At 36.9% G+C, this 27,238-nt stretch overlaps 1 protein-coding gene across 5 annotated transcripts in view; it reads left to right on the top strand.

The window, feature by feature from the left end:
* Ccdc85a (coiled-coil domain containing 85A) overlaps positions 1-26,127 on the top strand; it is a 189,912-nt gene extending 163,785 nt beyond the window's left edge. The window contains exons 4-7 of one of the 5 annotated variants that reach the window (XM_048435394.3): positions 13,863-13,997; positions 17,271-17,390; positions 20,493-20,591; positions 24,329-26,127. In XM_048435394.3, the coding sequence (XP_048291351.1) occupies positions 13,863-13,997; positions 17,271-17,390; positions 20,493-20,591; positions 24,329-24,418 (444 nt within the window). In that variant the 3' untranslated portion in view covers positions 24,419-26,127. The remainder of the gene's footprint in view (positions 1-13,862; positions 13,998-17,270; positions 17,391-20,492; positions 20,592-24,328) is intronic. The other 4 variants (XM_048435396.3, XM_048435395.3, XM_048435397.3 and 1 more) reach the window with 4 other exon arrangements.
* Positions 26,128-27,238: the final 1,111 nt, after the last annotated feature.

Genomic DNA, 27,238 nt, shown 5'->3' with positions numbered 1-27,238 from the left:
CCCTTGTAACGTCATGGGTTTGAATGAAAACTTCCTGTCAGTGGTGTGAGAGTCCTGGAGGGTGAGCCAAGTAACAGCCTAGATTTAAAGGAGGGGTGAGAGAACTAGGGAGTGAAGATCAACAGGGAAACAGACCTAGCCTTTTTAGTCTCCCAGACTCTCTGAGTACAGGGGGCCTTACTTCATGGCCTTCCCCTGGAAAGTTGTATTTGAACCCTCTGGTGCCTCTGGAAGTTCCTTTGGCTGTAGTAAAGGAGCATAGTAGTGTGAGTTAAAACATCTTTTCCAGTATCAACTTTTTTTTGTTTAGAAAGCAGAACACACAGGTAAATATATTCAATGTCTCAGTTTTCTTCCTAGTAATCCCTGTGTGTAGGTGTGAATTCAGGCTCCTCAGTGTGAGTAAGTATGAGTTCAGAGTTCTCAGCATATGAGTGTGAGCTCAGGCTTCAGTGTGAGTGATAGTGAGTTCAGGGTTCTTCTCAGTGTGTGTGAGTGTGAGCTCAGGGTTCTTCTCAGCACGTGAGTGTTAGCTCAGGCTTCAGTTTGAGTGATTATGAGTTCAGGCTTCTTCTCAGTGTGCGTGTGAGCTCAGGCTTTAGTATGAGGGACTGTGAGTTCAGGGATCTTCTCAGCATGTGAGTGTAGCTCAGGCTTCAGTGTGAGTGATTGTGAGTCCAGGCTTTTTCTCAGTGTGTGTGAGTGTGAGCTCAGGCTTCAGTGTGAGTGATTGTGAGTCCAGGCTTTTTCTCAGTTTGTGTGACTGTGAGCTCGGGCTTCTTCCACCAACCACCAACTGCAGGTTTCGCTTTTCCAGCTGACACCCTTGGTAATCAAAGAGGCAGAGGCCACACCGTCTAAGTCATTTTGACTGATCTTGTTTTTTTTTGTGTGTGTTAATAAACCTTTCAGCATAAAATGAATATTGATGTTTTAAGAACTTCAGTAGATAAGCCCAACAGAATGACATCCTACCAAGCAACTATACTGCCTCCTGTTGATCCCCTGACTTTATGTTGGCCTTCCCATTTTGTGGGAGAGCATTATGTATCAGAAAACCAATGAAGAAACTTATGGTCTTTCTTTTTCTTTTTCTTTTTTTTATACAAAAGCCAGAAAGGTATTCAACTCAGTAAGTATTTATCATAAATAGCTTTTAGTCACAGGGACTCTCACTCTGCGTGTGTGTTCTACTCGGTTTAATGGCCTGCTGAGCACTTTAACACAGTTATTAATGGGTTGTGCTCTGCAACCAAATGCAATGCTAATGAGCGTTACTTCTTTGGCTAGTGTTTCCATACTGCCAGTTTAGCTCTTTGCCTTTTGATGTGTGGTACTAATTTCCACCTTACCCTTCCCTCTACTGCATTAGCCCCAAACCTAGTGATACTCAGACATATCCCTCTATGAAACAATATTAGAAGTTTCTTCTATTTGATATCAATCAATCAGAAGGCAAGTTATATGCATCATCCCTCAAAAAAGAAACTCAGCTTCTCACTAGAAGTTGTATGGTTAGTAAAAGTCTAAAATTAAGCACAAACTCATGACCCAGAAGCAGCAGGTATGTGAATGCAGTGGTTCACATTTTGTACCTACTATTTGTCAGTTGCTTTCTGAGTAGATCTTCAATATTATGTTTTGTCAGCTGTTACTCTGGCTCTGGGGATAGTGGGTATTTGTTGCCCTAGAATTTCAAAACTAATGTTCCTCTTCCTGGAGTCTGTTCTCTGTGATTCTAATTTTAAAAAGGTATCCTGCTGTAATTACTTACATTTATTTGTTTGTTTATTTATCTTGGGAATTACATTTTTATGTTTCAAAACTTCATCATAAGTAACAAACATTTTTATCCCCCCCAAAATATTGCAGAGTTTAATCTCATAATTTATCACCAATAATATAGTTGTCATTGCATGACGCTAACAGCATTTATAAGCTAAATATTTTACAAACTCCTTTTTTTTTTTCTTTTTAATCTGGCACACCAGGAAAGAACTTCTTTTTGGAGAGTATCAGTGAGGAGAACTTTCTGGGATTTCAATTGTTAATCACCTCTTTGATCTTGGCTTTAAAAACCTGAGAAAGGAGTTAGATATTGTTGCTTCCCCTGGCATTTCATATCCTGTTAAGGACATGACTACTTAGTTGATACTCAGTCAGAAAGCAGAGAGGCATTATAGATTCTTTCCAGCCTTGTTACATCCAAATCCACATCAAGGCTCCATGGTCCTGCCCTTTAAATCATTATCACCAGTCTTTATCTTTCTTGGACTGTATCCAGGGTAGACAGCAAGCAATCTTCCTTCACTTGAACTTTTTTGTTAATCACCTTACAAAAACTTCATCCTAGTTAGATTCGCCCCATGAAATTATTCTCATATTATTAGCGATATGTCTGTAAAATACAGTGAGTTCCCATTACAGACTGTGACTGTCTAAAACACTTTAACTTCGTCACATGACCTGGAAGGTTAATCTGACTGTGTGTCTGTGTGTCGTGCCGGCTTCAGTGTTGGCATCTCAGGGCCTCACATCCGATGGGGCGCTCATGTTTCTGCATTGCGTACATTTATCTGGGCATGTCACCAGTCTGGGGCATGCTTTATTGTAAACTGGAGCCCTGTCTACCTTTCTGATGAGAAACTGATAACTGTACTTGACCTGATAAAGGAGGGTACACCTTCTTTCCTGACTCTCTAAGCTAGTGTTATTACAGAAGTAGTGTGCTGTGTTCTACACTTACTGAAATTGAAAATATCCCTTCAGCTGACTTTTAGGCTTATATAATTCACGTTCTTATGGGGATCAGCATTTTGATTTGGTGCTCCATAGATGAAGTCTTTAGTTTTGTACTGCCAAGCCAATCATCCCAGGTTACTATATTTGAAGATCCCTGTATTAAAATCAGTAAATTTAGCATGAGAAACCTTGAATTACCTTTATTTTAGTTAAATAATAACAATAATTTGTTCAAAAATAAAAAATGGGACTTTAGACTGCATTTAAATTGAGCAAAATTGCTAAGTATGGACTGCTTTTTTGAATATCATTTCAGGTCTGTGGGAAAAAAAGAGAAAGAGTGGGAAAGAGAAGATGAATTAGAAATTAGACTAAAAAGAATGACATCCCTAGACTGACAAGAAAGGGGTCAATAGAACACAAACACAAAGGTGGAAATTTTCAGCTGCAGGCATTCTATTCCCCTATTCTGCTTCATTTATAGCTTGACCAACATAGTATTTATTCCAAAGTTAATACGGAAAATTCTCTACAAATTCTTTAGTGACTTCAAAGAATGCCAGGTTTCAAAAGGCCTTCTAAGTGCTGTTTCATGAACCTGCTGCCATTGTAGCTATGTACTTAGCATTATAGTGAACTGCATGAGTTCAGAGCTGCTGCTAAGCCTGGGTGAGCCCAATCATCCCCATCAGTCCATGCTATATGCTCTGAATGTTGTACCCAAGTGGTACCCAAGGCCCGGAGACATTCAGACAACTTTTCCCCTCAGCTAGGAACTCTGACTCTGCCTTTCAAGAGCTAGATCAGTGCCCCAAAGCAGAGAGTATGCCACAGAGAAATCCAACTAACAAAAGATCATTGTGAGGTATAAGTTATCGAGAACAATACCAGCCTCCCAGTCAATATTTTTAAATTAAAGTTTGGAGCCAATGAGATGGCTCACCACGTAAAATACTTATGCAAGCCTGATGACCTGTTTTATCCCCGCAACCCATGGTGGAGTAGAGACGGGCTTCAAAAAACTTTCCTCTGTGCTCTGCATGTGTACCGTGACTTATACACACACACACACACACACACACACACACACGTGACATTAATTGGGCCATTCATACATGTATAAACACTGTGTCTCCAAAGATGTTTGGGAATACATACGCAAGTGAAATGAGTAAATCTAACTAATAAATGTGTATTCTATCACACAGTTATTTTTGTGATATATATCCACTGTAAGCATTTTAAAATATATGAATTACTACCAACATATTCTACAGTATAGCTCTTGAACTCTTAGTCCTATATTGATATACTGAATTCTTTGGCTAACATGTCCTTCACACTCCTCCATTCATTCCCCTCTGGTAGCCACGCCATTTGTTCAGCTTCTACATGACCAACTTTTGTAGTCCAACATATGAATAAGATCCTGCCATCTTTTTATTATGCTTTGCCTGGCTTATTTCACTTAACATATTCATTAAGGCAATCCACATTCTCAAAAATGATAGAATTTCATCCTTTTCGTGGTTGAATAGTATTCTGTTTTTATATGTGTGTATGTGCACCCTTGTATATGTGTGAATGTCTCTGTTGTTAGTTTTTTTAGATATTCTGGTCTTTTGCAATAATATTGTAATGAAAATTGAAGTACAGACATTTCTACAGCCTCATTGGTTTTATGTACCACTGGATTACACAGTAGTTCTTTTTAAGGTGTTTGAGGAGGCTCCATATTGTCTTCCATAACAATTGTTATGGTTTAATTTCCCACCAGCAGTAAATGAATGTTACTTTCTCTGTACCCCCATTCCAGCACTTGTTACCTGTTGCACTTATAGTAATTGTTTTTCTAACTGGATTCAGTTGTATTTCATTGCATGTCCATGGTCTTTAGGAATAGTAACAGTGTTTCCATTAGCCTGTTGATTCATTCATTCTTTGTCTTCTTTTTGAGAAATGTCTAATCAGGTTGCTTGCAGAGTCTCTTCCCTGTAATCCTAGCATGCTAAAGGCTAAGGTAGTAGGCTGGTTAGCAAGTTCCAAACCAGCCTGTGATGCAGAAGAAAGAGTGAGACTTTATCAAATAAACATGTGTACTCGAGTTCCTGGCCCTTTTTCTAACTGAGTTATTTAGTCTTATGCTTTCAAGTTGCTTCAATCCCTTACATATTTTAGGCATTCATAGTCCATGTTTTATGAAAGGATGCATTCACATATAATAGTTTGCTTTGGCTGGTATTAATATTTTGACTGACAGAACTTTGATAGTCCTAACACGTAGCAGGAACGCATTGGTTGGGAACAGTTATCAGTGAGACAAGCCGTCCACATATCATCTATGCACTGAGGGGAAATGCATGTGAACAGACTGAATGACCCAGTCATGTGCTAGGAGACATTCATCACTGCTATGTCCAGATTTCTCTCTGCATGTTATAGAATGCTGTGGTCAGAAACAGTGTGCTGCATTTACGTGTCAGTCTTTCCTTCTCTTTGCTGGGAGTTTTCTTCTTTCCTAACGAGTGTGCTTAAAATATAGTACAGAATGTTTGCTTTGTGTATCAGGGAAGCTATGTTTTGTTTCATGATTTCCACATAACACTGCTAATTTTACTTGATATGTCTGTTGAAGTTCCTGCAGCTTGTTATGTCTTTCTTTATGGGACCCTGTTCTTTGGGCCTTTGCCTTTTGTCTGTCTGTTTAGCATGTGTTTTGTGTAGTATTGTTACATTAGGGTGTATGGGCCACTTTTAATTTGAATCCATTTCTTAGAGTAACTAGCTTCCTGTTTGTGGATGTTACTTAGATTGCTTGAGGATTGAAGTACAGCTACTTTTTTTTTTTAAAAAAAAATGATTTAAAACTCTAAATATTTCTTTACTTGTATCGTTCTGCTATAGAGTTTGTGTTAGTTACTTATAGTTGCAATGCTAAAATACAGTGATCAAAGCAGTTTAGACCAGAAAGTGTCTATTTAGGCTTAAGATTGTAGAGCAAAATACGGGAGGAAAAAAAAAAAAAGTACGGGAGGCATGGAAGCAAGTGTGGAGCAGGAAGCCGAGAGGTCACAACTTGTCATAGTGAGAGAGTGAACTCAAAATGGGTTGAGGCTGTACAGTCTCCAAACCCCCGCCCTGTGCTGGGTTTTCCCCAGAAGGCTACAGATACACATCAAAGGTTGTCTCAGGGTGATCATAGCAATGTAGCTTTGTAGTTTTCACATCTAGTTTCCTCTTTCTAAGGCAGGATTTTGTAACAATGTGGGCAGTATACTTCTTTGTTCTAATGGGGATGGGACATTCTAGACATCTATGAACTCAGTGATCATAGAAACTGCCTAGTTTTGACAGTGAAATGCCTATAGACATTTTCTCCCAAAGGTGTCTCCCTGGGGAAGAAAATTGACCCTGGTTGAGAGATATTTCTATATATAAACAATGTGAAAGTAAATTGACACATTATAGAATGTGTTGACAACCACACCAAAAACATTCCTGATAATGAGAGTAAACACAGAGCAGTCATATGGGATAGGCAGCAATCTGAGAACTTGTTTCATGCCAGCTATCAAACTCATAGAATGAGACATACCATTTTATCATTCCCTATATTTTGCAGATGAGAAAACTGAGGCACAGAGAGATCACTGCCTTAAAGTCATACAGCTCCTAAATGTCATAATTTGAACCTAATGTTTTCAACAAGAATTTATTGAAATAATTATATGGTGTTTAATATAGTACCTGATAATTACCTAAAATGAACAAATAATCTCTATGAATATAGATTTATGTTTAATATGATATTTTCATTAATTCTTTGAGAACCTCATGCATACATACATACAATGTAATTTGATCACATTTGCTTTCCACTCCTCTTTTTTATTATCTTCACCATATATAATAATTTTTATTACTTTTAAAAGAATTTTATTTATTTATTTTTTAAAAAAACTATCTTTTCTCATTTTACATACCAATCCCAGTTCCCACTCCCTCCCCTCCTCCTGTTTCCTCCACCTTCCCCTAATTCCACCACCCATCCACTCCTCAGAGAGGTTAAGACTTCCCAAGGGAAGTCAAGCACATCATTTTGAGGCAGGACCAAGGTCCTCCCCACTATATTTAGGATAGCTTGGAATTGGCATAAAAACAGACAAGTAGACCAATGAAATTGAATCAAAGACCCAGATATGGATCCACACACCTATGAACATCTAATTTTTGACAAAAAAGCTAAAATTATATGATGGAAATGAAAGCATTTTCAACAAATGGTGCTGGTATAACTTGATGTCAACATGTAGAAGAATGCAAATAGATCCATATCTATCCCCAAGCACAAAACTCAAGTCCAATGAATTAAAGACCTCAATATAAATCTGACCACACTGAACCTAATAGAAGAGAAAGTGGGAAGTAGCCTTCAATCCATGGGCACCAAAGATCACTTCCTAAATGTAAAACCAGTAGTATAAATATTGAAAACATTAAAGAAATTGGACCTCCTGAAACTGAGAAGCTTCTGTAAAGCAAAGGACGCAATAAGACAAAAAGGCAGTCTACTGAATGGGAAAAAGTCTTTAGCAACCCCACATCAGACAGAGGACTGATCTCCAAAATATGTAAAGAACTTAAGAAATTAGACAACAAAATACCAAATAATCCAATTAAAAAATGGAATACAGATCTAAACAGACCTCTCAACAGAAGAATTTCAAATGGCCAAAAGACACTTAAAATGTTCAACATCCTTAACCATCAGGGAAATGCAAATCAAAATGACTTTGAGATACCATCTTACACATGTCAGAATGGCTAAGATCAAAAATACCAATGATAGCTTATGCTGGAGAGAATGTGGAGTAAGAGAACTCCTTCATTGCTGGTAGGTATGCAAACTTGTACAACCACTCTGGAAATCAGTACGGCGGTTTCTCAGAAAATTGGGAACCAATCTACCTTAGGACCTAGCAACACCACTCTTGGACATATAGCCAAAGGAAACTTAATCATACTACAAGAACGTTTGTTCAACTATGTTCATAGTAGCATTTTTATAATAATCAGAACTTGGAAACAACCTAGATGCTCCTCAACCAAAGAATGAATGAAGAAAATGTAGTACATTTACACAGTGAAACACTACTCAGCAGTAAAAAACAATGACAACTTGAAATTTGCATGCAAATGGATGGAACTAGGAAAAAAAAAACATCCTGAGTGAGGTAACCCAGACCCAGAAAGATGAGCATGGTATGTACTCACTCATAAGTGGTTCCCAACTGTAAAGCAAAGGATAACAAGCCTATAGTCCAAGACCCCAGAGATGCTAAGTAACAAGGAGAATCCTAAAAGAAACATGTATAGATCCCCTGGGGAAGGGGAAATAGACAAGAGCTCCTGAGAAAATTTGGAGCATGGGGATGGGGACAGAAGGGAGGAAAGAAGGGGAAGAGGAGGGGAGGAGGGGAGTGGAGGAGGAAAACCCGAGGAAGCAGGATGGTCAAGATGGAGGAAGAACAGAGATGAAGTGCACGGAAAGAGATATCTTGATTGAGGGAGCCATTATAGGGTGAGCAAGAAACCTGATACTAGAAAAATTCCCAGGAATCCACAAAGATGATCCCAGCTAAGACGCTGTGCAGTAGAAGAGAGAATACCTGAATTGGCTTTGCTCTGTAATCAAATTGATAACTAAATGTCACCATAGAACCTTCATCCAGCAACTAATGGAAACAGAAGCAGAGATCCACAGGGGAGCACTAGACTGAGCTCCCAAGGTCCAGATGAAGAGTGGGGGGAGCGAGAATACAAACAAAGAGATCAAGACCACCATGGAGACACCCACTGAAACAGTTTAGCTGAACTGATGGGAGTCCATCAACTCTGGCCTGACAGTGAGGGAACCAGCATAGGACCAAACTAGGCCCTCTGAATGTGGGTGACAGTTGTATGGCTGGGGCAGACTGTGGGGCCACTGGCAGTGAAGCCAGAATTTATCTCTACTGCTTACATGTACTGACTTTTTAGAACCCACTCCTCCTCTTAACTCTTATCAGAACCCTTCATCACACTCCCTACCAAGTTCCTTTTTTGTTTGTTTGCTTTTTTTTGTTTTGTTTTGTTGTTGTTGTTTTGTTTTGTTTTTTTGGGTTTTTTTGTGAAGAACCCATTGAATTTAGTTAATGTTGTGGGGCAAGTCAGTGGAAGGTGATCAATTCATCAGGTACCACACTCTCAAGGAAAACTGATTATCTACTCTACTATTCATGAATGTCAATAGTTCCTTAGCTAGGGGTAATAGCTCCTGACCTCTCCATCCTCCATGCTGGAATGTTAATTGGCTTGATCTTACAGATTCTTGTGCAGGCAGCCATAGTTGCGATGAGTTCATGAGTGCATTTCTCGTTCATGTCCAGAAGACATTGTTTCGTCCTAGTCCTCCTAACTTCTTGATCTTAGAGTCTTCCAAAATTTCTCTGAGTCTGGGAGAAAAGGGGTATGATAGAGATGTTCAGTTTACAGCTAAACATTTCTCAGGCACTTATGCTCTGCACTTTGATGAGTTTAGAGTTTCTATGTTAACGACCTCCACTGAACAAAGAATCTTTTCTGGTGCGAACTGAGGGCTGCATTAATCTGTGGGCATGGAGATATGTAGTTATAGGAAAAAATGGGTGCTCGGTTCATTTAGAAAAATAATAGTGATAAGTTCACCCTTAACTCTATTAGCTCCTTAACAATGGGTTCTTGGACAGATTTACAATGCCAGGCATTTGTTTTCTCCTGTGGAATGGGCCCTAAATCCATTTAGAATATGGTTGGTTACACCCATAACATTCCTGCTACTGCTGACCTCCTATGCATAGCTTTTTTGGGTGGTCATTATTGTAGCTGACAGTTTTCAGATCTCAGGAAGACTCTTGACTTTTCTCTCCTGGCAGCCTATGGAGTGTTTCTGGTACTGTGAGAGCTAGCCAGGAGTGAGGAGGCTTCCTTAACAGCATAGCCGGGTTTCTCCATGTCCTGTTACTAAACTGTGTGGTATCTTCAACCAAAGTGTCTTACTATCAAGTTCTGGTGAACAGCTAAACAGTGGCAATAGTCTGTATTGCTTTGAGGGATGTCTGGGAATCCTTTGATCAACAACTTGAAGGGAGGTATACAAAAATTTTAAGTACATTTTTTAATAGATTTTAAGAAAATTTAGGTTTTTTTATAAAAGTTTTTATGTATTGTCTTGAATACAAAGCAGAGGGTATCAGCATTGCTAAGCCTACGTATGTAAGGAAATATTCTGGGTAGTCTGCCAAGATGATCCTCCACGTCTGTCGTCTACTCTGTACATCTCTATGTGCGCAGCTTCAGTTATGCAGTACTTACCAATGGAGAACGAGCAAAGACTAAGCAAGCCACATTAGCCAATCAATCCTGAGGCATCCATAGTTGGCTTTTTATATTGATAGGAAGAATGTTTCCTAATTTTATTCTACATGCATTACTTCTGATAAATGGGAGGTCTGTGGATATAAAATACTGCAAAATTCTTTCATTTAGATGTAAATATTTGTGTATATGTATGTATTTGTATATATTTTACTCCCCATGTGTCTATAAAGGCATATACCCAACATACACATACATATATGTATTCAGTAATAAGTCAGGTAGCTCACACTGCAGAATTTCATAAAGGAATATAAAACTCAGGAAACATTATTATTTTGTAAATGCATTTTCCTTAATTAAAAATGAATCAAGAATTTTAGTGAACGCTTTATTTTTTAGGTATTTTTTTCTGTATTACAGAGACTACAAACCAAATTGTGAATAATTGTCTTTAATGATTTGTGTTTTATCTAAGTGAATAATGGGTATTTTAAAATGATTTTATTATTTCTGAAAGGAATAATTAAACTATAGATTGACTCAAATTTGAGGAAAATCATGATTGTAACAAGAAGTTAAATTGTTTGTTTTACAAAATTGGCTTTTGTTTCCTTAGTTTGCATATGTAATCCCCTAAGAAAACTAGAAAAAGATAGTCTATTTTATCCTAGAGAACCTTGTGCATGTTCAGATAATGAGAACCATTCCCTGAAAGAGTCCTGGCTGGAAATTAAATGACCTGATGATGTTCTTGCATGTTGAATTCATGCTTAAGTACAGAGTAGTTAGAAAAAGACACCAAACCCCTGACCCCTCCAATCCTTAGACCTTAGGCATGTACTCCAGCAGTAGCCACATGTTGTGGATTTGAGGATGCTTCCTATGTCTTCTTCCTTTCTAAGTCAGTGAGTTAGAAGGTTCTAGATTAGACCAACTCATAAGAGCCAGGACAGTTTGAGCTTAAATATGAGCTACTTTATGTTTTCCAACCCTTTATTATTGAGATTTCTAATAAGTCATTATTAGTGGATTAATCTTATAATGAGAATCTTTATTTCGTCTGGTTTACTGAGAAACCTGGGATTATAGGGGTATGCCCTGTACAGTCTTTTTTGTCTTCCTCTTAGGTCTTAATTTTAATTTCTCCTTTATCACCAATTTCTAAAGAATCTTATATTCTATACTCTGCCCCTTTCAGAAATGCCTAGAGTTTGAGAGAATAAAAGCAAATCACCTCTTCTACTGAAACTGAAGAACAGTTTTTAGTTTGACCCTCACCCATCATCTTTCCTCTTTTATGTATATTCCCCTTTTTTATTGTCTCATTGCAGAACTATACATAGAAATTATATTAAAGATTATGTAGGAAAAGAATACATTTTTAAAATTCAAAAATTATGTCAATTTAATGGTAGCCAGACTACTGGAGGATAATTATTACTGTATGGGGCAGTTGATGACCATGTTGCTGGCAATAATTCCAGGGGTGGAAATGCTGAAGACCTCTTCTGTTTTGTGAAGTTGTCTTGAGAAACTTCTATGGTGGATAACCGGAGTGCTGGCAAAAGACTGAGACTCCTTGTTGGTGGGAATGAAGGGCAAAAGGCTGTAGCTGTCCCAGAATGCATTTTTCCAGAGACCTAAATTCTAAAACAAGTGTTGCCATAAGTTAGCAAATCAAAAAAAAAAAAAAAAAAACCAGAATTCTGATTCTCCAGAGGCACCTTTTTCTTCCTTAAAATGTCATCATCAAGTTAGAGATTCTATTGTAGATTTCATGGATAAGGTAAAATTTTACTGTAAAGCTCAAACGTCAGGATTTGGCCTGATGAAGGAAGAATGAAAATAATTTTAGTCCTGCATGACTTTTTTAAAGATGTATTTATTTATTATGGATACAGTGTTCTGTCTGCATATATGCATGCCAGAAGAGGGCATCAGATTTCATTACAGATGGTTGTGAGCCACCATGTGGTTGCTGGGAATTGAACTCAGGACCTCCAGATGAGCAGTCAGTGCTCTTAACCTCTGAGCCATCTCTCCAGCCCAGTCCTGCATGATTTACTTACTTAACTGGAACTAAAAAAATTCAAGATCTGAGAGATGTCTAAGTCATGGAAATCACCAAATCCAGATGACTTGGAAAAGTATCTATAACATTTGCATTTATATTTAATGATCTTCTCAGAAATAGAACTGATTAGTGTGGGTGGTAGATAAAATTAAAGCTATCAATCATTTTATAAACTGATGAATATAATTATTTTGATAATCAAATGAGTTAGATGTCTACATATGAGATAAGTAACAAAAGAATGATTCTTACGTCAATATTGCATGCTGAAGTGAGTGTAGAATTTTCCGTTATATATGAAGAGTAGAGCGTGTGCAACTTGACATGTGTCCCTGGTGTTGAGTTTGCAGACTGAGTCCAGGGTTTGGGGAATCAGCTACTGTAGACAATTGCTGTCTTTAACTTAAGACCATGGTATATTTTCCTCTCTTGTCCCAAAAAGTTACAGTGAGAATTACATCAAAGCGCTAACTTTCAGGAAATGGAAATTGTAACCTCAAAAGTAAAAGGAATTTTACAAAATACTTTAGTTTTAATTACATTATTTCCCCTTACCCTTTTTCTATTTGAACTCTCTCATATACTCCTTGTTTTCTCTCAAATTCATGGCCTTTTTTTCATAAGGTTTTGTTATATGCACATATGTATACACATATATGTTCCTAAATATAACGTGGTCAGTCAGTATAATGTCACTCATATGTATGTTTTCAGGTATTGGAAGACCAATTATTGGTATAGTAGACAGGCAGAGTAGATGGGGAAAGATCATGAGACCTCAGCCTTACAATAGAGAGCTAAAACATTTTATTCCCAGTTCCAATCTCTCAGAATTCACCTCCTCATGTCTACAATGGTATTTTGGCCATTATGTAGGAGGGATGTTTGGTTATTTTTCTTTGGGACATAGTAGCTTTAGGAAGAAAAAGACACTGTGTTCTAATAAGTTCATTTGCTTCTGATCATTTATATATATATATATATATATATATATATATTTATACAGGTTGGTCCTGCAGAAAGTCTGCAATTTCAGGAAACTTATTTTTAGAGTTTTCTTTTGTTAATTTGTATTATTCCTATTATCAATTAGTATAGAAATTTGAATATTGATTACCTAACATAAATTTGGCATTGAAAGATTATTTTAATGCTTCTTAGGACTTTATAATTTTTTCTATGCAGCAGTTTTTGTGAGAATTTGATATATTATCAGTTTAATTTCCAATTTGTATTTATTACTAAGCATTCATATTGCTTCAAACCATATTAATAATAATTTCTGTTAAATTTAGAAGCTCCACAGTTCATATATCTGGAAGATTTGTGATAATTTTGTTCCTAATAAGTGAAATCTGTGAAATGACATTATTTAAATATCTTTAAGTACTTTTCTTTAATTTCACCTTTATCATCTCCTTTTGATATCTTGAGGGTGCAGTTATTATTGCCTAAGTGACATCACTATGAGTTTCAACATAAACTTCTGATTGTCACCTTGAACTTCCCCCAGATACAGGTGCATGCTATAGCTTGCCATTGTGGTCATTGTGGTTCATCTCATTTAGCTTCTTATTCTGTCTGCTTTCTTGAGTCTTGGGAAAAAGTATTTTTCTGAGTGATTGTACCATATTGTTCCAAATATAAGGCCACCCAGAATAGAAGTCAACCTCCAACTAGAAACAGCTCAAATATGGAGAAAGGCTGGGGGCCCAGAGCCCGGCGGGTCTTGCAGTGGTGGCAAGGGTGCCGTGGAATAGGACGATGCCTGCCCTCTCTCCCGGTGAGTGAAGATGAGCCAGTTGTCTGCATTTGCTTGTGTATAATTAGATGGCCTCTGTGGCTAGAGGAATCTCTATAATTGGGGCGGCGGGTAGATAATGTCTGTACACATGGAGGAAGATGGCTGTATGGGGAAGGGGTAGATGATGCCTATTTACATGGAGGAAAGTTGCTGTGTGGGGAGGGGCCAGGTAGGCTGGAGTATAATCTTTTACCTCTTACCAATTGTCTTAGTTTATTCTGAGCCAGAAATCAAGGTTGAGCAAGCCCAACTACACAAGAAGACAAAAATGCCTTCAGGAAAAGAAATGAAAGTCCAGGGGCATCCAGGCAGTCTAGAAAATTATCCCTTGCCCATGCACTGGTGACTGGAGATTTTGCATATTGTATGTGTTTGCAGCATTTCTTCATATGTGGTTTGAATGCAGGCAACTCAAGATCAAATCATATGTCCTATTTTCTTAAGGTTTTCTACCTTTAAATTCCTTGTTTTCAGAGCCAGTCTTGTATAGTTTAAGCAAGAGACCTTAATTGTATTGAAACAAGCTCTGAGAGACTCTTGGGCATTATTTGTTTTACTGCATTCTACTCAGTAGGACATTAAAAACTAGTTTAGCCAAAATATATAAGTCAACTGAGAGTACATACTGAATGAGCCTACGTAATTCTCCAAATTCCTCAGAAGCATTTAGATAGCTGAACTTCTACTCTGTTAGAGAAGACAGAGTGAGATGTTGGATTCTAGTGTTACAATCTAGAAAGCGATTAGTACATTTGATATTAATCTTTATCATGTTTTTGGTTACCTTTGGGCCTCCAAAATAGAGAGATAAAACACACACGCACACACACACACACACATATAATATTTGGGGAAGGAGGGGGAGAGGGAGGGAGCACACCTTGATCTTTCCGGATGATTATTAGTTCATGCCCTCAAAACTAATTTAGAGTTAAAGTTTTGAAAGATAATAAATTTTCCCCTAATAAATTTTACAAGTGAGAGCTTATTGTAATCATTTTCAAAGGAAACTAATAAGCCAGGTGGTGGTGGTACAATACCTTTAATCCACTACTCAGTAGTCAGAGACAGACAGATCTCTACAAGTTTGTGGTCAGCCTGCTCAACAGAGGGAATTCCAGGACAGACAAAGCTACACAGAGAAACCTTGTCTCAAAAATAAAAAAAACCACCAAAAGGAAATTAATAAAAGTGTTTATGTGTTTATTTTTTTAATAGCTATGATAAGTACAGGACTCTCTCGAAGTTCAAGCAATCCCAGCTGGCCCAGATGATTAGGTTTAAAGACAATATTAATGTTGACTTTCAAATCTATATTAAGTCAAATTGTTTTTAAAAACAGAGGATCCCTACCCAAGCATGCCATTCCTAATGTACTGTCCATTGGCTAAATGCGGAAAGAGAATCTTTAAAGATAAACTGTGTATAGAAGAGGGTTAAGAAAGGAAATGGCAGGATAGTCACCCACATGGCAATATTTATTGTCTTGTGTCTCAGATCACCAAGCAGAAGAATAGTGTACTGTTCCAAATGGAAGGAGAGCTGAATGTACACACCCTAAACATGCTTTTCTGAAAGAGTTGCTGGGCTGGTACCGGCAGGGGAGAACTGCAGACAAACAGTGTCGCTCAGGAAGAAGAGTTTCATTGCCACTCATCCAGTTTGGAATCGCTTAATCTAAAGAGAAAGTTTGCATACAGTTTAGGGCCTGAAAAGATCTGTTTTCCAACTATCATTAAATCTCAGGAAATTGCCTTGTTCTTATTCATATCAGTGTTATTATGCCTGATTTAAGTTACAAACCTAGAAAAGGCAAACTTAATAATTTAATTTTCAAGAGGCTTTGGGGAGATGTTATACTTAACAAACCTATTTCTTTACCTGCTTTTAATGTAAGACTTTGTAGCAACCAAGGAGAGAAGCTAAAGATGTATAACAATGTCTCATTGGATCTCAACGTTTTCCTGGCAGGTGGTTAGTTTGGGTGGGAGGCAGGAGCAGTCATATTGTACAATTCTTGTAACTTATGCTTCACAGACTTGTTGGAAGTAATGTGGAGTCTTGAGCTATGGTATCAAAGGAAATGAGAGCAGCGAGATAAGGGATATAATATTCCAAATTTTAGGGGTTGTTAAATTTTATGTGAATAGCATTGGGTGTATATGGCCTGTAACTATGACTGTTGCTGTGTGCAACTTGGCCTCCACTCCCTGAAAATATTCACCATGGACAATCTCCTGTGGTTGTTAAAATCTAATGTCTCAACATTATGAATTTACATTGTCTCTCCCTTTGTGAATTTACATTGCACCTTCAGTTGTTCCTACTACTTAGGAAGATTTTTTTTTTTTAACAAGACCAACTAACATCACTGATTAATCCATTAGTTGTGGCTAAGTCTGTAGTTTTTTTGATGGGCAGAAAATTCATGTCCCTTAAGAATGAAATGATCTACAAAAATACAGGTTTGGAAATTTCCCCTTGCTACTTTCCTACGAGAAGATAATTGTTGCTCTTTTTCCTTGTTGATCCATTATTAGCCTTTTCTCAATATTCAGAAAACCTGTAGACCCCTGAGAGGATTTCCCAGGTGGCTATGGTTCATACAGGTTTAATTAGTCATTTCTCACCCACTGAGTTGAAGAATCATTAATTAACAAATGTGTAATTTGTATATATTTTGGTTTTCATTTTAACGGAGGCTAGGAAATGAATACCTGTTTGAGGAAAAGTTTAGCAAGCAAAGCCTTTTTAAAAATGTTCTTTTTTTATAGGCCTTTCCTTCAACAAGGTTTTTTCAAGAGACACAATTTCTCCAGTGTAACAATGTTATGTGTTAGTGTTTTCCTGAGACCTATGAACCATGACATTTGACCTGCTGAATAAATGTGTTTCACTCCGTTGTGGAGTAACTCATGAATTCCTTGCTCTTCAGGTCTTTAGATTTCAAACATCAGTCTTGAAATGTTCTTACTGGCTATTCCTTGTGGGTATTGCACTCTATGGTAAACTGGAGATGGCACCCAGACGCTTATGGGGATGGCTTCTGCTTTCGCATCACTCAAGTACAAGTGTATTGCAATGAATAGAATGAGTGCGTCTAGATAGGCTAAGAAAATTGAGGGGGAGGTGATAGAAAAAAATAGTAAAATGGCTATTGCTCATTTGATGGTGAGACTGCATATTTAATGGCATCTGTATGGTTATAAACGACTTTTGTTTTAATAACAAAGTTGTTGGTTTTCTACTAAGGGCTCTTTTAGGGTGTCATCAGGTGCTGAAGGGAGTAACAGTTCACCCAACTCTCCAGCTAGCTTCAGTGGACATACCACATCTTCTCAGCAGCCTGAACCTGTGGTACATTCTCTTAAGGTAACCAATTGTGTGCAACCATTTCTCCAGAACCTCAGTTGTGTCGTGGTTTGTTTGCTGTAGTCTGGCAGTCCTCAGTCTTGCTGTAACCATAGATACTTTATTTTTAACCCTGTTTTTGGTGTAACTTTCTAATCTGTATGACTTTAATTTGTGAACTGACAGTGGACTTGAGTGTGTAAGGTTAAATATCTACTTCTGTTATTCTGCTTGAGTAATGTGATTTGTTTCTATCTACATTGAAACTGAAGTCTGTTGTGCATGCATATCCATGTGAAAATGTTGTTACAGGGTTTCTGTGTGCAATGCTTATGGCGTAGATGCCACCACACATATGACATTAGTAAGACTGTCAACGTGAGGACGGCAGTTGAAGTTATTACATGGTTATTATTCAATGACTATTCTTCTATTAAGTCTAATTAAGTTTTCAAATCCCAGTTACTGTTCCTTAATAGGCACATTAGAAAAAAATAAATGGTCTCTAGTTTTGACTTTTACTTCAGATTCAATGGTGACAATGATAATTTGAGCAAAATTAATAATGTATTTTATTAACTAATGATGTTTTATAGTAAATAAAATTATTAAGTATTACAATTAAAATTAGTATTAAATAATTTAAATGATTACCTAAGATTATAAAGTGATTATTTATGCAGGCAATAAAAATCACCTTAAGAACTGAGATAATTACTAAGTATGAAATGCTGTCCTTTAGATAGGCTCATATTTTGAACAGTTTTAACCAACCTTATCTGAACCATAAAGCAGTTAGAGGGCTTAAGGTTAACTTTTGGCATATAAGCTTTCTAACTTTTCTTAAAATTATTTCACTTACTTAAAATTATTCCGACTTACCATCAGACTAAAGTTGCCCTTTTCGAGAGTATGCCAAATCCTGGTATGCAGATAAATTGATGAGAATCTCAAAGACACACTTTCATTTTTGTGATTTAACTTCAACGGGAGATTTAGCTCTCAGGATATTTTGCTTTGGTTAATAGAAAATGAATTCATGTTCTTCCCACATGTACGGATTGCAGATGAGAGCAAGTAAGAGCACCATGCTGGTGGCCACTGTCAGTGCACTAGACTCCTGCCTTAGGAGAAAACACAACCCGCAACGGAGTGGAATGGGTGTAAAGTAACAGCAAGGTTTTAGGGCCCTGCTCTGCCTCTGGCAGGTGTGGGCTTAGTGGCTGATCAGGACGTTCCTCTCTGGTTGAGCATTTGGGTGAATCAGGCACCAGCCTTCTGAAAGCATTTTAGAACTGAAAAAGATCCACAGATCAGCTTCAACTTATAGCAGTTCAGATTTTTTTTTTCTTGCCAAATTTCCAAAAGCAGCACCTTGCCCTGTTACTCAAACTGTTTGAAAGCCATTTTAACCTGCTGCCTTTTTGAATGTCAAATGTGACATTTAAATTCAATGCACATAGTGAGACACACTGAAATCTCCTAACTTCTCAGTAAAACTTTGAGTGTGGCCTCGAAGGACAGGAATGGCAAGAAAAGGACCCTTAATTTCCTATGAAATGAGTCTCTAATTTCTGTGTAAAATGTTGTCTGAAGAGAGGGTGGGTTTACCAGAAGACACATGGTTTCCTTCGTGGGTGAGTGGTGAGACTAAGCAGGCAGACAAGTTTAGAAGACCTGAAATATCCAAAGTGCTCACTTTTGAAACTTTCCATGTCAGGAGAAGTATGTGCAGACATATACCTTGGAAAATACCTCGTAGGATCAGTATGCAAAATAATATGGCAATAGAAAATGATTCAGTTTCTCCCTTTTGATACATTTGAAAGAAAACACCAGGTTTTAATGAACACTGGGCCTGTTTTGTTGGGAAATCTTATAAATCAGTGAGAGAAGCTGGTTCATTTTAATAAAAGTATGTATCCCTGACTCTAAAGTGTATGATTACTATTAATTGCAGCTTAATTTAGTAGAGGTGAACTGATTTGAAGTACATGTTGTTTTCAGGTGTATTATAAATTGAATGTGTAGGCAGATGTTCAAGGTGATCTTTACATTTTCAGGCTGAAGTGATTTCATCTCAGTATGTAAAGAATGGTTATAATGCTAGGATCAAGTATTCCAAATAAAATGTTGGTATCAGTATGGTGACAATGAGAAGGAGATTTTGAATAAGACTATTACAAAATTGAACTCAGTCTCAGTGTTTATGAACTTGACATGGAAACCCAAATTATCCACTGGTGCTAATTATTGGGATACACCCTTAGTTGTGGCCTTCCTGACCAGGATGACAATAAGAATAAGCTATTTAGTAAGTCCTAGTCCGGGGTGGATGCTGCAGAATAAGGATTAATTTTTATGCTACATCAATGCCTTGGCTTGCAAACCACTCCAACAGTGACAACTGAAACCCTTCTGTACCACAGCCTGTTACTACATGAAAATGTTGGCATTTAAAAAGTAATATATTTGGCCTATTTAGGGACATTTTAGAGAAGTAGTAACATAGACCAATAAACATGTTTAAAAGACAGTTAAAACACACTTTGCTCAAATGAAAAAGAAAATATCTCAAGCGTTGCTTGGATATTTTCACTGTAAGAAGTCATGAGGTATTTCTCTTCAAGTCTGTCCCCACATTCCTTTCTTTGGCACTAGTCCAGGCAAGAACACTGAACTCGTAGTGTTCATCTGCATAATTCATATGCGTATTTTTAGTAGCCATGTTTTCTATAGGTCTTGTCTGCATATCACTTGGACCATTTGGCATATAATTAATTGTATTCACTGTTGCATTGGAGCAAGAGTTATTGACTATACCCCAAATGACTCACACTATTAGATATCTTAATGACTAAATTAACTGCACTTAATTATTTTAAACATTAATGAATTCAGTTGACTATTAGTGATATAATAGATTGCTTCGAACAGCCACTTGAAATAAATCAACAGAATGCATTCCAGGTTTTAGACTAAAAAAAGATTTTGCCATATATGAACGTATTCTGATATGGGAGAAAACTTAGGATTTGACAAAGTGGAGGTCCTTGATGGTGTTATCATAAACTGACAGATTTTCCCCATGTGAAATTTGCTTTTCTTTTTCAACAAATCCAGGTCTTGGATGTTCAGGAAACTATAGACCGTCAACAGGGTAAAGAGTATGACCATGACCTTAGTGAGACAGAAAAAGCTATAGTCAGAGAAATGTGCAATGTAAGTCTGATGTGCTTGATTGTGTATTCTGTGTTACAGCCTTATCACAGTTCAATTATCCCTTTAAGAATATCTAATTTGAAAATTGCTGACCAAATGTCTTTACATTTTTTACATGAAAATAAAACAATTGCCCTTGTTTTTATTTTCAGTTTGTTTTATTGCAAGGATATTCATACAGTCATGCTGAAAACCACTGAGATCAGTGGGTTTGGCACTATAGTGCTTGCCCACTATATGCAAAGCCCTGGGTGTGATCAGAAATGATCAGTCAGTTCTGCATTCCAGAATGACCTATGAACATTTTTAGCTATTGAATTTAAGACACTTTAAAAGGAAGAAAAACTTATGATGAACAACCCCACAAATTGATTACTTTTCTAGCTAATATTTACTTGGTTCATAGATGAGAGAGATATGAACCCTTCATATCATACTAAGTATTGTCTTCACATTTCGTAGCCAACTCAATCTTAGACACTGGTAAGGCAAAATAGGTGCACCAATGGGATACATGAATAAAATCTATCCACGAAGTCAGAGAAATTAGTTAAAACTTGACAATGTAATTGTTAGTTGACATAATATTCAATCAAGAATACAGTCATACAGCTTTGAAGAAGTAAATGAATTATTGTAGAAAATTGCATTTGTTATATATAAGAAGCCATGATTGAGCCCTAATTTTAATTGGCTTTGTTTTGTTGCATTGTGTTTTTATCCTCATATTTTAGGCTTGTATCATGGGATAGAAAACTTGTTTAGAAATCCCCTTTAGCTTTACATGTTTTGAGCTCATATATTCTCAGATCTGGTTCACCACCTCATAATATTTCTGGAATCCAGTAAATGATCTTTAAGTCCCATGGGCATTTTATATGTGCTGGGGTGAGAAGTTTCAAACCTCTTGCTTGCCTGTGTTGTGGCTGCTCTCATTTTGCGATCTTTCCCAAGCACCTTTCGTTGCTACATATCTGTTGTTTGGTTTTAAATGATCATGGTTCTACATATCATTTCTTAAATATACTACTGTTCACCCGCTCTTAGCTTTTCAACTTGTGCCTAAGGTCTTTCCATTTGAACATGTATCCTATAAATTTACAGCTTTGAATCATAAGCCTAGGGATCTTGTTGCTTCTCATTTATTTACTGTCAGAATGGAAGTAAAATTCAGTTTATAGGTACTTTAGTACTGGGAGAGAAGCACACAAACCATCCTGTGGGAGCCTCTTAGAAGTGTGGGGAACTCCCTAATTGGATTTCTTATTTAACACTAGTTACAGGTTATTTGGATGTATCACCTTGGCCAAAAGCCCCAACACTCACATTACACGTTTGAAGAGATTAAGACCTAAAAATGCAGCTACTTGCTCAAAGTGATTAGGGAAGTCCATGTTTTAGCCAGGTCTCCTTTGAGGACCAGCTGTTTTTAACTCTCACCATAAAGAAAACTTCCTGAACACGTTTTGGGATGATGATTTCTTTTTGTTGATATTTTTGTTTGCCTTAAAAGGACACTATATTCTCATGGTCTTTTAACTGTACAAGATTTTAAACTCATATTCACCCATTTTATTTATTTATATAGTTCCCCTTGGGGCTCTTTTTCTAACTCTCCATGTTTGTCATTGGTCCCTGTATTACAAAGAGAAAATGAAAACCAAACCTTAGCTCTGATTCTTAAACACTCACTTAGAAACATTTTAAATAGCACCATTATAAATTGCATAGCCCTCAGCTGTTACACAGAGAAACCCTGTCACAAAGCAAAACAACAACAAAAAAAATCACATGGCCATCAAAAGCACACAGTAAGTACTGGAGAATAATCAAAGGGTGGGTAATAAGGAAAGAGGATTGCAAGGCAATTTCATAAATAATCGTCCTGGAAAGTAGGTAACAAAGATTACAAAGACTTCCTATTTTAGGATCTATAAATTTTTATAATGTCACAGAATTTTGTGTGATATTATAAACTTAATAAGTCTCTGAAAAAACTCAAGGTAATGGGGATTTTGTCAGTTTCTGATATTTCTCCTGGATGTAAGTGGGTGGCATCAACTTACCAAAAAGACTCTCATCCACACACCATCACACTGTTGAATGAGCAGTTAGTTGGTTCTCTTCTAAGGATAAACATACTGCCCTCTGAGAACTGTAACCATCATCTTTAGGAACCTTGTCATTTTAGACTTGTCTGAAATCTTCCAATGACAACTGAGATACTTATCTCACTCCCACTCTGTGTACAGCCCTGTTCTGTTTCTCATCAATGTAGTAACCCCTTAGTGTCATTGCTTTAATCCAGAGTTCTGCCTTCAGTAGGAGTTTCCTTTCTCCTCATTGTAATACCTGGATGTGGCCCATTTGTTCCACAATTTAGTAACTAAAGAAGAGTTGCACTTTTGAGTTGCAACAGCCAGTGTTTTGACATCTGCAGTTATTCTGAGGTCTTCAGATAGATCCCTTGCTTCCAAATCAGACATCCAAACATTCTGGATAGAACTGATTCTACTTATGGGCTGGAAAGGATAAATGCATGGTGTCTTTTGAGACTTTCTTGGATTCCTGTGTATGGCTGAAGCTGTCCATTGCTATAAAATTCTATTCCTTGTATTTAAAGGCCATAACTAAAATTACCCTTGAGGGTAATATGCTGTTTCCCTATGCAATGGTGACTCTTTTGATTCCACTGTCTTGGAAATGAAGAAAAGCAGAAGTCTCTATGTATCACTGTAAACGGTAATCATTGTCCCTAGTGAATCTACTTCTAATTGAAAGCAAAATAAAAAAGAGATAGTCTCTCTGTTGCTAATGAACTACTGGTTTTGTGTTCATAATGGAGCACCATAAATTTGTGTGAAATTCATCAGGTTAACACAGTCCTCACAGTGAATAGTCATGGTATAATGTGTACACTGTGTGTATACATGCACCTCCTTATTCCAGTTAGTACTTGTCTATTGGAATTTTTGCTGACCTCAATAATTTAATAGTCACGTTATTCTTAATATTATCCATTTTCTAATATCCATGAAAAATGGCCCATGTTTTAATAGGTTGGAATTATATTTCTTTCAGTAATTTCTGGATTTCCTTAACATTATGTTTATTTGCTTTCTGTTCTGGAAATGAGAGAACTCCCCATTAGCTTGTTACCTGAAATTCATGACAACCACATATCCTACTTTGCAAAGATCAGGAAACCAAAATTAGAATATTAGGATTTAATGTGACTCAAGAATGCAAATTCTCTTTTCTAAATGAATTAGATGTTTTGTATCTTTTGTTACAGATATATGCTAGAGGAGCCAGTCTGCTCTTTTAACCAAGGGCTCTTTATTCTATATGCACATTAAAATCACTTTGGGAACTTTAAATAAAAATACAGATACCAGTGCTCCTCTCTGCCAGCATCCTCAAAACTTCTGCACGTGAGAATTCTTGCTAAGCCAGAGTTGAGGACCACTCAGATAGCTACTGGGAGATCTCAAATCTCTCTAATATCAGCTCTGGATGCTGGCAGGTGAGGTATAGCATCCTAGCTCTAGAAAAGTCCTTGTGTTCTAGAAATTCTCATCACCATGCTTTACTTTGAGTTTGAACCCATTCGTGTGGAGTTTGTCTTGTCTTTGCACCCATCTTTGGCCTTCTCCCAGTTCCCCTGAAACCCATGCATCTGTTTCTGTAAGACAGCACATAAGATGCTTATTTCTTTTTTCTTTTTTTCTTTGAAGGTTGTGTGGAGGAAACTTGGAGATGCTGCAGGCTCCTGTCCTGGAATTAGGCAACATTTGTCAGGAAACCAGTACAAAGGGCCCATGTGAGAAGCACTTCCTTCAAACATGAAATCATCACTACCAGAAAATAAAGAAAAGAAGAAAAAGAAAAAAAAACACGTTGATTCCTACAAAATGGGACTCATGGCATCCCATGGAGTGATTGTACATTGCACATATCTCCCCTCTAAACCCTTCAGTGCAACTTCCCTCATAAAGCTAATACGTGCTATGCTCCTCACTTTAGTGTTCACAGCAGTCTCAAGGTAGCTTCAGAAAACTATTGTTTTCATATCAATATTTTCATGACAACTGAAATGTTTTCAACTCTCCACATCTATGATTGACACATTGGGTAGTCTGCATGGTTGGATGAGTCCAGTAGCGCCTCCATGGCTTTGATAGAGGTGGTTTATTGTATCTAATAGTGGGGGAATTTTCTTCTGTGTGGAAGAGGTATTTTCCAGCATACAAGACTGGGTTGGGAAGCTCCCTCTTGTATTTCGATTGAGGAAAGATTGCTCCCTAATGCATAATTAGTTAGATGCAAGATAATATTTGATTTCTGTTTTGAACTCCGAGGTGCTAAAATATCACAAATTATTTTACCAGCTAGAAAGATAGTAGGAATTTTAGAGTGCTTATCAGAGAGTACCATTTTTTTTTTCAACTGGTCAGAATAGGTATTCTAATTTTGATGGGTTGTTTATAAAGGCAGGTCTTTGGGACACACCACCCTCCATATATATTCAGCATACCAATGTCAACTAACAAGGAAATAAACGTAATTTTTCTAAGTGTTTCGAGCTGTGAGATTGTCTATTTCTACAATTTAGTTTCTAGACATGCTGTATATTTAATAAACTTTATGTAAAATTTAAAATATTGCACTGAACTTATGATACAAAAGCTTTCTTTGCCTATTTATTGCAGCTATCTAGTGTTTTATGAAATTAACGCATGTCCATTATTGAGGCTAAAAGCTTCTGTTCAGATCGCTTGAGCTGTGCTAGCGTTGCTTAGTTTTCTTATTTTTGGTATACATATATAATATTAGAATGTGTGTACTGGAAATGCTGTGATAGATATTTTGTGTTTATCTAAACGCAATGATAGTTTCTTGTATGAATGTGCAAGAGGCCTGTGACAGAATGCTGTTTTTACTATAGTTTAAGATTATAAAAGGAGGGGTACAACACTTCCTGGGTGTCTTCCGGACTTAAGATTTGATTCAGTCAAAATTCTTTCTTATTTTTTAGATGGTCTTACTGTATACCATATTAATGGTTGTTGGCAGGGGGATGAGAAAGAATTTTGTTGTAGTAAAAAAGTATAATTATGATTTTAAAAACTGCCCTCTGAAATACTTTTCTAAAATATTTTTCTGAAAATACTTAACAAATTCATTTACTATAGAAGGATATTTCCATTTACGATAATGATTATAATTTAAGACTCTTCCTTTAAAATGTTATTTGTTTAGTGTCTAAGAGAAAATTGTTTGCTCTGTGTACACCTTCCCTCATAGAGGCACCCCTTGGTTGTTGTCCTCCTACAATCGGAAGATATTTAAACAAGTTTTGTGCTTGCAGCGGAGCCTGCAGTAGCAGATACAAAGGACACTGGTCTTTTGACAAAATACTTCTGTAAATTTTGATACTGTATTAAAACTATTTTTTTAAAGTTCCACATAAAATTGAGTATTAAGTATATGTGTTCATCTTAGCAACAGTAATAAATTATTTAATCTCACAGTACTTTTGTCTGTTTTGAAATGTTTCTCTTTAATGGAGTAGATTTCTAATTGTCAACGAATACCATTCTGCTTTATGTGATTGTGAAAATAATAGTACCATAGAGAATTAAGTATAGAAAAAAGACATATTTTTAAATATGCGAACAAGAGACCTAATAGTTAGAGACATCTTAATTTTCACCATTGTCTATTACAATGTCTGGGGTGATTATTTAGTAACAGTTGAAATTTTGTATTAAAAACCTCACTCTTTATAAACATACTTGTAAGGGAAATACCAAAATAGCTTTTTAAACAATTAGAGTTTACATATTTGGGGAAACTACAATGGTACATAAGAATTCTCAGAAGATGGCAAAATAAGGCTTCCTAGACTAAGCGTTATCCAAGTTTTAAACAGCAGAGTACATTGACCACATGAGTCGCACTCATCAGCTCATTTAAATAAATTTGCTATTTAACCATTCCTGCAACAAAGGCCATATACGTATCTCGACAGTACCTTTAGCTGCAGTGGGGCTGATAGACTTACAATCACAATCTAACTCCTAATGAATGCCTTTCTCATTTTTAGCACATGCTTAAAGCTCTGTTGAAATTCAGACCATCTCTTGTGACAGTTCAAGAGTTCAATTGGTAATGATTGCCCCTTAGTTGAGTGAACACTTTGTGAATGCCTACCACGGCCATAAAGCGTTGGTTCTCAACTCATGGCTCTTAGGATGTCACGACATGCAGGGATGAATATATGTGCAGTGTCAGCAGGAGCTCCCATTATCCTGGATACCTAAAATAGTATTGTCTTAAACATCCATTTCACTTGATGTGAAGGAAGAGCCCCCGAGTGCCTTCCAGAGTTCTCAGACTCTGCATGCTGTAATAAACTTCTTGCTGCTGCATCCTCTCTCAAACTAATGGAGAAACTAGCAAATCTTGGCATTCATTCCTGTAAAACTTCCTATGAACTAGCGTTCAAAGTGGATCATCAACAAGATTAAGACAACTGTGAAGAAATCATATATTGATCTCTAAAGAATCATACTTCTGCACTGTTTTAAGACACAGTATTTGTCTGAACAATATGAGATTTCCACACATAATTTTTGTTTGTA

The sequence above is a fragment of the Myodes glareolus genome, chromosome 8 (assembly GCF_982192425.1).
Source record: "Myodes glareolus chromosome 8, mMyoGla1.1, whole genome shotgun sequence".
Classification (NCBI taxonomy): Eukaryota; Metazoa; Chordata; class Mammalia; order Rodentia; family Cricetidae; genus Myodes; species Myodes glareolus.
The sequence above is the reverse complement of the archived record's forward strand: the minus strand, read 5'-3'. Positions and strand labels throughout refer to the sequence as shown.